At 38.2% G+C, this 13042-nt stretch overlaps 1 protein-coding gene across 2 annotated transcripts in view; it reads left to right on the top strand.

The window, feature by feature from the left end:
- LOC127515402 (uncharacterized) overlaps positions 1–8538 on the top strand; it is a 79959-nt gene extending 71421 nt beyond the window's left edge. Inside the window, exons 1-7 of one of the 2 annotated variants that reach the window (XM_051898991.1) lie at positions 4909–4975; positions 5648–5742; positions 5830–6171; positions 6265–6624; positions 6717–6815; positions 6923–6957; positions 7071–8538. In XM_051898991.1, coding sequence (XP_051754951.1) covers positions 5700–5742; positions 5830–6171; positions 6265–6624; positions 6717–6815; positions 6923–6957; positions 7071–7163 — 972 coding nt within the window. In that variant the 5' untranslated portion in view covers positions 4909–4975; positions 5648–5699 and the 3' untranslated portion in view covers positions 7164–8538. Of the gene's footprint in view, positions 1–4908; positions 4976–5647; positions 5743–5829; positions 6172–6264; positions 6625–6716; positions 6816–6922; positions 6958–7070 lie in introns of those variants that run through there. The other variant, XM_051898990.1, reaches the window with a different exon arrangement.
- The last annotated feature ends 4504 nt before the right edge of the window (positions 8539–13042 follow it).

Here is a 13042-nt window from a genome sequence, read left to right as displayed (position 1 = left end):
CTGTCTTAAGTGTTAGGAATTTTTCTGGCACCTCCTCGATGGGCTCAAAGGGGGCCATAGAAAAGCCTTGCAACACAATGGCCAAATCCCAAGCCGGTACTCTCGTGCGAGCTGCGGGTCTCAACCTCAAAGTGCCACGGAGGAAACGAGTGATAAGTGGGTGTCTCCCCAAAGATACCCCACTCAAAGGAGCGTGGTAAGCAGCTAAGGCCGCCACGTACACCTTCAGTGTGGAGGGGGATAACCCTGAAGAAAATCTATCCTGCAGGAACTCCAGTACTGCGCTAACCGGGCAGTTAACAGGATCCCACTGGTGATTCTCACACCAAGAAGTGAATAATCTCCACTTCAAAGAGTAGAGTTTCCTCGTGGAGGGAGCTCTGGATTGGAGAATGGTCTCAACAATTCTCAACAAAACTCATCAATCGGGGGAAAGGCGTACAGCGGCAGCCTTGGCCACGGCTGTACCATAGCATCCAGCCCAAGAGGTGCTGGGTTTGACATTGAGAACCACAGTGGACAGTGAGACGTCTCTCGAGACGCAAACAGATCCACTTGGGCTTCGCCGTAGTTCTCCCATAAAGGCTTCACTATATCACTATAAGTCTCCATTCCCCGTGCCTCGGCCCCTGCCTCGACAGGATGTCTGCTCCCACATTCAGATACCCCGGGATATATACTGCTCTGAGGGAGAGCAGTTTCCCTTGGGACCACAGGAGGATCTGATTCGCCAGCTTGTATAGTGGGCGTGATCTCAGACCCCCCTGATGATTCAAGTAAGAGACCACCGACGTGTTGTCTGATCGTACTAACACATGATGATCCCTGAGGTCTGGAAGGAAATATTTCAGTGCTAGAAATACCGCCAGCATCTCCAGGCAATTTATGTGCCACGAAAGATAATTGTCCTGCCAAAGACCTCGAGTCGAGCAACCACTCATGATCGCCCCCCAGCCCGTGAGGGACGCATCTGTCGTTAGCGTGACGCGACGACTGAGAGCCCCCAACACAGGTCCCTGGGACAGAAACCAAGGTTGCTTCCATACGACTAGAGCACGTAAAAAAGTACGAAAAAGATTCCCCCTCAGTGAGAACCCCTTGATTTTGAGCCACCACTGCAGTGGTCTCATATTCAGCAGGCCAAAAGGTTTCATGTTGGACGCTGCTGCCATAAGACCTAACAGTCTCTGGAACTGTTTGACAGTGAGTGACTGGCCTAGCTTTATGTCTGAGACAGTCAAGAGAATCGATGTTATGCGAGCCGGAGATAGACGGACGCGCATAATCACCAAATCCCACACCACGCCTAGATAAGTGGTCCTCTGAGCTGGAGAAAGCACACTTTTCTTTGCGTTTAGTCTCAACCCCAACCTTCTCATATGAGCAAGAACAACATCTCAATGTTGGACCGCCATCTGCTCTGATTGAGCCAGAATCAACCAATCGTCTATGTAGTTTAAAATGTGGATGCCCTGCATATGCAAGGGCGTCAGAGCCGCGTCTACACACTTGGTGAAGGTGCGAGGTGACAATGCTAGGCCGAAGGGAAGAACCCGATATTGGTATGCTTCGCCCCCGAAAGCAAAACTTAGGAATTTCCTGTGTTGCGGGAGGATTGATACATGGAAGTATATGTCTTTTAGATCTATTGTGACAAACCAGTCCTCGGACCTGATTTGTGACACGATATGTTTGACTGTCAGCATTTTGAACTTGAGCTTCGCTACTGTTCGATTCAACTGGCGCAGATCTAGAATTGGATGCAATCCCCCGTCTTTCTTTGGCACAATGAAATGTATAGAATCGGCCATAGAGCAGCCGATTGACTTGGCCGTCTCCTTGGTGGCATGGAGCGCTAAATCTGCTGACTGACGCAACTCATGGATGAAATTAGCCCCCACTTCCTCACTATCGCCCAAGTCTTTCAGCAGGTCAGCTTGGTATGCTTGAATGATGGCCATAGTATGTAAGCATGCCGCAGCTTGACCTGCTGCCGAGTACGCTTTGCCCACTAGCGCTGAGGTAGTCTTTAGCGGCTTAGTGGGCAACGTCGGGGCTTTGAGGGATGATGCCTCCTGTGGAGAGAGATGGCTCACAAGCGTCTCTTCCGCTCTCTGCATCACCCCATACCCGTGTTTCCTCATACCCACCACGTTACTGTATGTGGAGGTTTGAGGGGAGTAAACATGGGATGACACCGGTCTCTTCCACGATCTTGACACCTCAGTGTGGAGATCGGGAAAAAATGGTAGCGCCCGACGTGGAGGTAGAGCAGACCTTGATGGCAAGAAGCGTTCATCGAGTTTACTTCCAGTTCTCTGCTCTTGCTTCTCGGCTGGCCAATCGATATTGAGCTTGGCAACAGCGCGAGTAAGCACCTCCATGAGCTCCTCGCTCGCTGGAGAGTGAAGTGGCGAGTCTTAAGTCTCTCCCGTTGTCACGCTAACAACGTCCAGCTCCTCAGAACTAGACGCCATTAACGTGACTGTGTCGACTGGAGTGGAAGAAACCGCAACGCGTGCTTCCAGCCTCCGAATCGACACACCGGATGCCGCAGGTGAGGGCAGAGATAAGCCTGGGCCCGTCTCTAACCCCGCTGCAACATCCATTTGCGAACCCCAGGACATGAGACGTCCTGCCTCAACAGAAGCTGGGCCCGAGCCCTGGGGTGCGTGAACCAAGCCACTCTCCTCAAAGAGGGCTCAGCGGGAGCGCAGCGTCCTCATAGGAAACTGTTCACAATGCATGCAGGCAGCCCCCTTGAGAGCTGCCTGGGCATGCTGCGCTCCCAAACAGACAACACAAAGATCGTGTGTATCCCCACCCGTAATAAAACGAGGGCAGGGATGAACACTTTCTAAACTGCTGCTGCTGTTCACTCTCAATAATACCAACTTACTTGAATAAATGATGGTAGACAGACAACAATAAATAGGACAGACAAGATACACGTAGCGCTTGCTGAAGACACATAAGCTGAATGAGAGTGTTTTCGGGCTGGCTTTATAGTTCCTGGTCAGTGACGTCACCCGCCTATGACGTTCCGTCTCCTGATTGGACAGATTTCACACGTGCTTCATGACGACATCACGCAGAGGCGTTCCCATAGCGACTACACAGCGCGAGTTTCCTTGAAAGGGAACACACACAGAAGTGAAGGGGCGACCATAACACATTCACAATGGAGAACAAAAAAACACACACACAAAGACTAAATAAAGACAAACTGACAAAGGTCAAACACAAGAATATGGAATCCAGGGGACACAGTCTAAACAAGACTTCACAAGGAAGTGTGGGTGCAAGTGTCTTTTATGTGTGTGTGAGTGAGTGATTGTATAATGGGTAGCAGGTGCAGGGTGATCAGTCCAAGGTATGAGGGTAAATGGGAAATGGAGTCCAAATGATGTGTGTAGTCCAGGGTGGAGTGCCCTCTGGTGGCACTCTCACTGGTGATCGTGACAGCCTGAATGTTTGAAGATAAAACTAGCTCTTCAGACCTTTTACAACAAGTGTCAGTTCCTTGTAACATCAGGAGATACCATGAAGATATTATTAAAGAGAAATGGTCTCTTTCCTGCTCGTGTCCCACATCCCTCTCAAAGAGCAGAGCGGTGGGCTATATGATATCTTTTCTACACATCTTTGTGTAGAAATAAAAAACGAATGTTTTTTAGAATAATATTTAACTTTCTTATTATTTAGGTTACCATTATTTACTGATATTTATTTCATAGTTTTACAGGCTGTAGTGTGTCATTTCACTGACGGAATAGCTAAAATAAACATGCACGTCTGTTTGAAAATGGATGTTTGATTATTTGTTTATTTATTTTTTTATATTTCAAAATGTATTTCATTGAGGTATACATACACAAACATACACACACACGCTCCAAATATTTATATGTATCATGATTATCATCATCTTTACTATGTTTTTTTTTTAAAATAGGCTAGTTAAATAAAATAGTAAAATAGTTCCAACAGATTTTCCTGTGGTACCGAAATTGGTACCGAGAACTGTAAAATTTTAATGGTATACCGACTACTGGAATTTTGGTACCGTGACAACACTAGGTTTATTTATCAGGTAGCTCATGTGACCTGTATATTTTTAGTACTTTTCCAACCGCAGGACTGGCTACCCCGCTCTTGCCTTACTGCCCACACTCATTCACAGCCCACAGACACCTTCTGAGCAGGTTTTTTTCCATTTTGTTTGTTTGTTTTTGTTTTTGTTTTGTTTTTTCCTGAGCCTAATTATAGAAAAAGATCAACAATTGCCAAAATGGCACATTTTTTAATAGCAATTACATTTGTATTGCATTTATTTACTTTATTTTGCTTTAGTACATGTGTGAGTTATAATTAATAAAATTAACAATTAACTGAAAGGCAGAATAATAATGCCAAATAATAAATAATATTGCATTTATTCTGTCTTCAAAATGTTCCATTAATCTGATAATTTGCTTCCTAATTAAAGGTACACTATGCAGCTAACTGCTGTAAAAAAGTTTCCACAATAAACCTTACAGAAATACAGTATTTGTCAATGTTACACATACAGCCTCTTCTGCTGAAAAGCAACAAACAAACATCTCTTTCCAATATAATGGGGTGACAATGCTACACATTTAAATAAGCATACTGTAACTACTTTGATGTGTTAATGTGTTCATTTGTGTCAATAAACATTCATTAGATGTTGCATTCATATTACATATGAAATGTGTCAATCTACTGGAAAACTTCAGATGTGCTGTCGCCATGGCCATGAACACACCACTAACTTAAGGTGAATCATCCAATAGAATCATGTAAATGTGTTTTTTCTTTAGTACAGGGAGGTGCGGTATGGTATATAAAGGTGAGTCTCTTTCTGTCTTTCTCTTTTGGACTGTATTGAGGAGGAAGATAAAACCTGTCATAGGCGCTACATGAAATCTAACCTTGAGCTTTAATGAAGTCTGTAAGTTGAGATTAAAATAGAACCTTTTTTGTTTAATTCTTAATTTATTCTTACCTTTTATTGTCAATAGCATGTTCCTGCCTGTGAAGCACTTTGAACTACATTGATTTGGAAAAGTGCTATATAATTTGATTGACTGATTGATTTTGGATTGATTTATTTTCAGTTTTTTGAATCAGCTTTCCAAAGCAAGATTTTTACCACATATCTGCATGCATAAACAACATGTGGTCTTGCATTAAAATGTATATTTAAAATAAAAATAAAACAAAAAAAAGGTTACACTTTAAGGTTATTACAGTATTACAGTGTAATTATACATTTAAGCACTGAGTAATAATAATTAACCACATGTACTTACTATAGGGTTAGGGATAGGGTGAGGGTTTGGTTTAGGATTAATTGCATGTAATTATGCATCATTTCTAGTTATTACTACAATAACTACATGTACCGTGTAACAATGACGCTGTAAAATAGTAAAACAGTCTCATCAGGTAACTTAATATAATAACATCTGTATTACAGTAGGTGGTTTTATTCAAGACAAAAAAAAAATCATGTTTTCTCTGTTTATCCATTTGATGTATAATTTTGCAATTTGAAATGCACAATTCCATTGTTTTCTTTATTATTTTTAATATATATTTTTTATTATTGTTATTTTCCTAGATGGTTCATTGTAGAGGTTCTAAATCAGTCTGTTTGGAACTATCTCCCAAATATGATTCTTAATTTTTTCATCTTATTGCTTTACCTTTCAAAATGTAAGTATAATGCATAATGAATGAAATATACCACAAACAATATTAACCATCTTCTCAGCCATGATATTTCATATTGAATTTTTCTAGGCAGGTCAGATAATGCAGATTTCATGACGCAGAATCACCTGAAGATTGTTCAAGCTGGAGACAGTGTTAACTTCACCTGCATTTTTCCAAGAGAGTCAAGAACCAGTGTTGTTTGGGTCAAACAAAGAGTCGGAGAGAAACCCCTTCCAATTGTTTCATCATATCAAACTTTACCTGTCATCTTTGGAAATGGCTTTAAAAAACGCTTTGTTGTAGCAAAAGATGAGAGCAGTTTTAATCTGAGCATCACAAATACAGAAGAATCAGATACTGCAACATACTATTGTGTTACATATGTTTATAATGTCCGATTTGGGGAGGGCACTGATCTCATTGTTAAAGGTAAGCAGAATATTCACTTAAATGTTACTGTGCTGCATATAGTGGTCATGTTTGGTCAAATAAGAATTATGTTGTCGTTTATTTTATTTTCAGGTGGAGAACTGAGCATCGACTCTGATCATCAGAGACCTGCGTCAGATCCAGAGCATCCAGAAGAGTCTGTTGTGGCCCTGCAGTGTGTCGTCGTCACTCAGAGCTGTGCAGGAGAACACAACGTCTACTGGTTCAGACACGAATCTGGAGAATCTCCTCCAGGAATCATTTACACTCAGGAGCGCAGGAACGGTCAATGTGAGAGGAGCTCTGATGGGAACTCTACCACACACAAATGTATCTACAACCTGCCCAAGAACAGCCTCAGTCACTCTGATGCTGGGATTTACTACTGCGCTGTGGCCGCATGTGGAGAAATACTGTTTGGAGATGGAAGAAAAGTTGATTCACCAGGGCCAGGTATGCACTTAATTTTCTTGTATGGGCTCATGGTGCTGTTACATCACTAAAATCTTTTTTAAAAAATGAAGTTGTCTTTTTCATATCTGCAGATACACCGTGGAGTAAAATTGCCCTGGTAATGTCAAACTGTCTATCTGTGATTGTTATCATAATTCTGGGTGTACGGTTGTACAAGCACCGGAGAAAAGGTAGGAATTACTGCATAACTCTTTTCTAATATGTAAGTCTGAAGAGTCAAATCAACATCCTTTAATGACTGTGCAGTTATGTGTTCCAATTCTTATTGTATTTCAAGATGGGACTCAGAACATTCAGATTGGTCACTTAATGGTAAGCAGTTTAATATTTCATGTGCTTTTATACCATATGTTGCGTATGTAATTCAATATAAATGTCTTCATAGGCAATTTATTTGACTGAATGAATCAAAATTGTTGTTCTAGGATGAAGACAGAGATGCTTTGAATTATGCTGCATTGAGCTTTCAACAAAAGTCCTCCACTTCTAGAAGACCCAGAGAAAAACACATGAGATAATTCAATATAAGCACATGTGAGGAATCAATACATCTTACTAAAAGAAATACTTCATTGTTCACAAAAAAAAAAATACTCTGAATGTGACTCTTTATGTGCTTTAATTGATCAAACCAATAGACATTTTAAGCTCTTAATTACACTGAAGCTTTAAACATTATTCTATGCCTAAGTTTTATCTAAAATTATCTGTCAAATTAAATTAACTGTTTGAATAATGTAATATAATTTAAAATAATCTTAATTGAAAAAAGCCTGTTTGGATTTCTGCATCAACATGTTTTACAAGATTTTTGATCAACACATGCTAACATGCAGCATATTGTTTGGTGGTGCGTCAATTTTAGATTTAGATTTGTTGAAAAAGTCTAAAGTTGAGAAGCAGTAAAGAAGCTGAAATCCCTGTCCGTGGTACTTAAATATCATATGACAATTGTGTCCATTTTTGCATTATTTTCTAGTCATGCAGTTTCCCGCTTTAATAAAGTAACATTAGAGAGTAATAGGTAATGTGAGATGTTAATCAATCATATCTGGGAGTTGGATAGCATTGGTCTACATACCTGAAAAATGTGATGCTGCCCAAAATTATTGATAAATGGCTCACGATGTCCCTCTAGTGGACACAAGTGGAAAACCCTCCACTATGAGTCCACGAGAATAGACTGAGTCCTGCAGTGCAATAGACTGTAGATATTCAAAAATCACATGTTTAATTTAATGTTAAAATTCTGTGCTTATGTGTCTAGTATTTCTGTCTCTTTCTGGACAAAAATATGTCCTATCTGACGATAGCTAAAAACTTTTACGTTTACTGTCATTTCCATTAATCAATTATTTTATTGCTTCCAATTGTTTTAATAAGCTTAATTAAGCATGTTCATTTATCCGTCCACAGTGTATGCGCTGCTGCACAAACAAACATAATTTAATTAGACTGAAATACATTTTTAATAGTATATAAACATTTAAATTAATTTAAAATAATAATAATAATATATATTATATATATATATAGCATGTGTAAATGTACTATAATATTATATGTGTTTATTGTTTATAGTGTCAGGATAAGCTGTTTCTATTTATAGGATATGTTTTTGTCACCCAGCACTAGTCATCGATAGGGTTTTTTTTCCTCTTCCAGTGTAAGGTGAAGTAATTAACCGTCTGTGAATGATGCACGTGTGGTTTCGATTTAGGTGTAAAAACACACCAGTGGGTCAGTCCTGTGGTTGGAAAATGCTCAAACCACGCTGTGCACAATCATGCAAAAGTTTGCATACAAAAGCACAGGGGTGCACAAACAGATCTAAACAAACTAAACCTCTCTGTTTATTAGGTTATTTAATAGATAAATCCTTGCATGTAAATTAGCTGCAGTGTGCACTCTACATATACATATTTGAAAATTATATATATATATATATATATATATATTATTAATCTATATATGAATACATGCATTTATATATATATATATATATATATATATATATATAATGCATTTATTCAATGCTGACAGTCATGTCTAAAGTTAAATGTTTCTCCGCTGAAGTTCACCACAGCAGTTCTCAGTCTGTACTGAGCAGCTTCTTCCTGTCAGTCACTCTACAGGAAATTATGTACTTTGTCTCTTCTCTTCTGACTGGAGCTCTGGTTGCTGTCACATGTTCTGCATGGACAAATGCTGACTTTGAGGAGGAGTCTGTGCTTTGTGATATTAATCAAAACACTGATGGGCCCTCGCCATCCCAACCATCAATTTATACTTGAAAATAATGTTTTTATAACATTGTAATTTTGTGCTGTCTCAACAAAATTGGTGCTCTCAAAGCACCAAAAGAAATTTTGAGAAATGAGAAAATGAGAAATTTTGACATTTTAATATTTATCACAGCTTTCAAATGTCAAATATATTGAAAAATATACCATTAAAATACATTTTACGCTCTGTTCTGAAATTATTTTGTAGTTTAGAAATTGCTTTGTGTGAAGAAGAGGTCCAAATTGACATGATTACATTTTCCATGTTTGAAACACTGAAGTAAATTACTGCTAATTACATTTCTACAGACACACATGGGAGACCATAGCAAATATTATTTTACGTTTCTGTTTGCTCCTACAAAAAAAAAAGTAAGCCTACTGCATTTCCAAAAGTATAGAAAAAACGGATTGCAGCAGACAGAAGAGAGAAAGATGAACAGTATGTTGTATTAGAAATCCAATGTTTTCTAAAATCATGTATAATGTTATAAAAATGTACAGTACATTTGTAATTTAAATATGTAGAAACATGAATGGAAAACACAGAATGGTAGGCCTACTCAGGTATAAATAAATGAAAATGAAAATGTCTGTTTGAAGTTTTGTTTTAAGCATTAAAGTGTTAGTTCACCCAAAAATGAAAATAATGTCATTAATTACTCACCCTCATGTCGTTCCACACCTGTAAGACCTTCGTTCATCTTCAGAACACAAATTAAGATATTTTTGTTGAAATCCGATGGCTCCGTGAGGCCTACATAGGGAGCAATGACATTTCCTTTCTCAAGATCCATTAATGTACTAAAAACATATTTAAATCAGTTCATGTGAGTACAGTGGTTCAATATTAATATTATAAAGCGATGAGAATATTTTTAGTGCACCAAAAAAACAAAATAACAACTTATTTAGTGATGGCCGATTTCAAAACACTGATTCATTAAGCTTAGGAGCGTTATGAATCAGCGTGTCAAATCATGATTCGGATCGCGTGTCACACTGCCAAACTGCTGAAATCACGTGACTTTGGCGCTCCGAACCACTGATTTGACACGCTGATTCATTACGCTCCGAAGCTTCCTGAAGCAGTGTTTTGAAATTGGCCATGACTATATAAGTCGTTATTTTGGGGGGTTTTTTGGCGCACCAAAAATATTCTTGTCCCTTTATAATATTAATATTGAACCACTGTACTCACATGAACTGATTTAAATATATTGTTTTTAGTACATTAATGGATCTTGAGAAAGGAAATGTCATTGCTCCCTATGTAGGCCTCACGGAGACACTGCAACATACTATTGTGTTATATATGTTTATAATTTCTGACTTGGGGACAGTACTGATCTCATTGTTAAAGGTAAGAGTCTGCAGTGTGTCGTCGTCACTCAGAGCTGTGCAGGAGAACACAACGTCTACTGGTTCAGACACGAATCTGGAGAATCTCCTCCAGGAATCATTTACACTCAGGAGCGCAGGAACGGTCAATGTGAGAGGAGCTCTGATGGGAACTCTACCACACACAAATGTATCTACAACCTGCCCAAGAACAGCCTCAGTCACTCTGATGCTGGGATTTACTACTGCGCTGTGGCCGTATTTCATGTGGAGAAATATTTTTTGGAGATGGAAGAAAAGTTGATTCACCAGCATATTGAACCACTAAGTTAAATCAAATGAACTCAAATGAAAGTTCAGTGCAGTGCGCTGAAACATTTTTAAAGAATATCCCTCAGGTAAACTGCAATTTTATTAAATGTACATGCAGTTACAGGAAACGAGACTTTGATATTCACATATTGTGGACTTATTGCTGTTGTCATTGTATGGGTCCTCTCATACATCACTGCTTAAATAATTGTGCTATTTTCTAATGCGAGAAAAATGAAATGATTTCTAAAGATAATTAATACACTTTAATACAAATGAGAAACAGACCCATACTAGCAAAGCCCATACAATCAAGAGCCCCCTCTAGTGGAGTCACTAAAACACTAACCAGAGGCCTGTAGAGAACTTTTTCTCGATTTTCAAACTTTATACATGATATTATTATTCCAACAAGACATGATTGTGAATTGTTTGAGTCTGACAAAAAAAAAAAAAAAAAATCTGTCATTGGCCAAGTGCTGATCAATATCCTCAGTTTTCAAAGTTAGTCTTTATTTCCTGTGCTTTATTTTGTCTTCCTTAAATATTAATCCATCTTAACACAGGTTAAACCCTATTCCATTTGAACTTGAATCCACAAAAAATATATTAAACAAATAATTAAAATCACAACAGATTCACAACAGACTAAAAGGACTGACAAGTTAAATTGATATATTTAATGGATAAATATATTAAAGGATTTAAGATTATATATTTTGCCACATCATATTGTCATAACTAAACTACTGTGTAACTTTTTGCAAACATTAAGCTGTTTTTTTTTTTTTTCTCTGAAAATAGAAAACAAATTGCATTGGATGACCATTTGAATGTTGTTTCTGTGGTTTTGATTCAAAGTGTGCTGTAAAAAAAACAGTCAGAGGTCAGTGCTGTGGGTACAAAAATGCTTTAGCCATGAAGTGCACGTGTCACGCTTACATGTGCATGCAAACAGATCTCACTTTACACTTCAAAAAGTTAAAAGCCTGTGTGTGTGTGTGTGTGTGTGTGTGTGTGTGTGTGTGTGTGTGTGTGTGTGTGTTACGCTTCACAAAGTATCTGCTGACATTCACCCCAGCACCTCTCACTCTATAATGAGCAGTTTCTTCCTGCCTCTCATGAACAGGAAATGAAGCAGCTCATCGTCTCTGACAGCCAGAGTCACATCCTCTCCTTATATGGACAGAGTCTGAGTCTGTGGTTCAAGGTTTGATAGTGGTGAAAACAAGGCCCAAAATGCTTTATGAATGAAATCCAAATAGTGAATCTGTTAGTAGGCAAGAAATACATATACATATACACAATATAGCTGAAGTGCTTTTATCTCTTTGATCTGGTGTCTGGGTTGTGTGTGTGTGTGTGTGTGTGTGTGTGTGTGTGTGTGTGTGTGTGTGTGTGTGTGTGTGTGTGTGTGTGTGTGTGTGTGTGTGATCTTTTTTTGGTTACATTAACATTAACTTTGCAACATAACTTAAATTTAAACAATATCTGAACATGAGATTTATTTAAGGCTCTTTAAATGAACCAGTTGAGATGTTGTGCAGTGTAAGTATATCTTTTTTTAAATATCATATTAGAAGCTTGTGAAACATTAAATCTGTGTTTCAAAGCTATCCTGATTCACTTCTTGGAGAAAGATTTGTCAGATGATGTTCAGTTTGCATGTATTTTATTAAAGTGCTGCACTTCTGAACCAATATTCATTGCCATTTGTCACAACAAAAATTCACTCCTGTGTAGAAACTCTGTGTCTGCCTGTGCTTTCTGCATCAATATGAATATGAAAATATTTATGTTAGGTCATGTTGTGTTGCAATGCAAAAGTAGTCATTGTGTCTCTGTCCTTGGTGCTGAAATTACAAATCTGTGTCCTATTCTTATTTTAAGGCCTAAACAAATACACACAGCACTTGTTGTCATGGCTAAGATTTAAGCCTCTGAAATGTATGGGGAAAAAGAGAAAACGTGTTTTCAATAATAATTTTAAATCAATCAAAATACGTCATGTTTACTGCTACCTCACCCACAATAATGATCCGCTAAATTAGACCAATTTTTTTGTTATATACAACTGTGAAGAGACTCATTTCCTGTTTTTGTTCTTATGATACTAAAAAAAAAAAAAAAAAAAAAAAAAAAAAAACAGACATTAACCACATATGTACAGATGCCAATCATTGTTATGTGTACCTTTAGTTTTAATATGCAGTAGGCAGTTTTTTCAAATGTCATATACAGAACTTCTGTTATGTTAATCGTTGTCTGTCTACAGTACAATATACATACATACACACACACACACACACACATATATATATATATATATATATATATAAAATGGAAGTGTAGTTTGGGTTTAAGGTGTTTTTTTGTTTTTGTTTTTGTTTTTGTTTTGTTTTTGCAGCAAGACGTATGAGAACAGAAAGAGGTGTGAAAACAGAAATAGAGGACAGGGG

The sequence above is a fragment of the Ctenopharyngodon idella genome, chromosome 7 (genome assembly GCF_019924925.1).
Source record: "Ctenopharyngodon idella isolate HZGC_01 chromosome 7, HZGC01, whole genome shotgun sequence".
Classification (NCBI taxonomy): Eukaryota; Metazoa; Chordata; class Actinopteri; order Cypriniformes; family Xenocyprididae; genus Ctenopharyngodon; species Ctenopharyngodon idella.
Note: the sequence above shows the minus strand (reverse complement) of the source record. Positions and strands in the feature narration are given on the sequence as shown.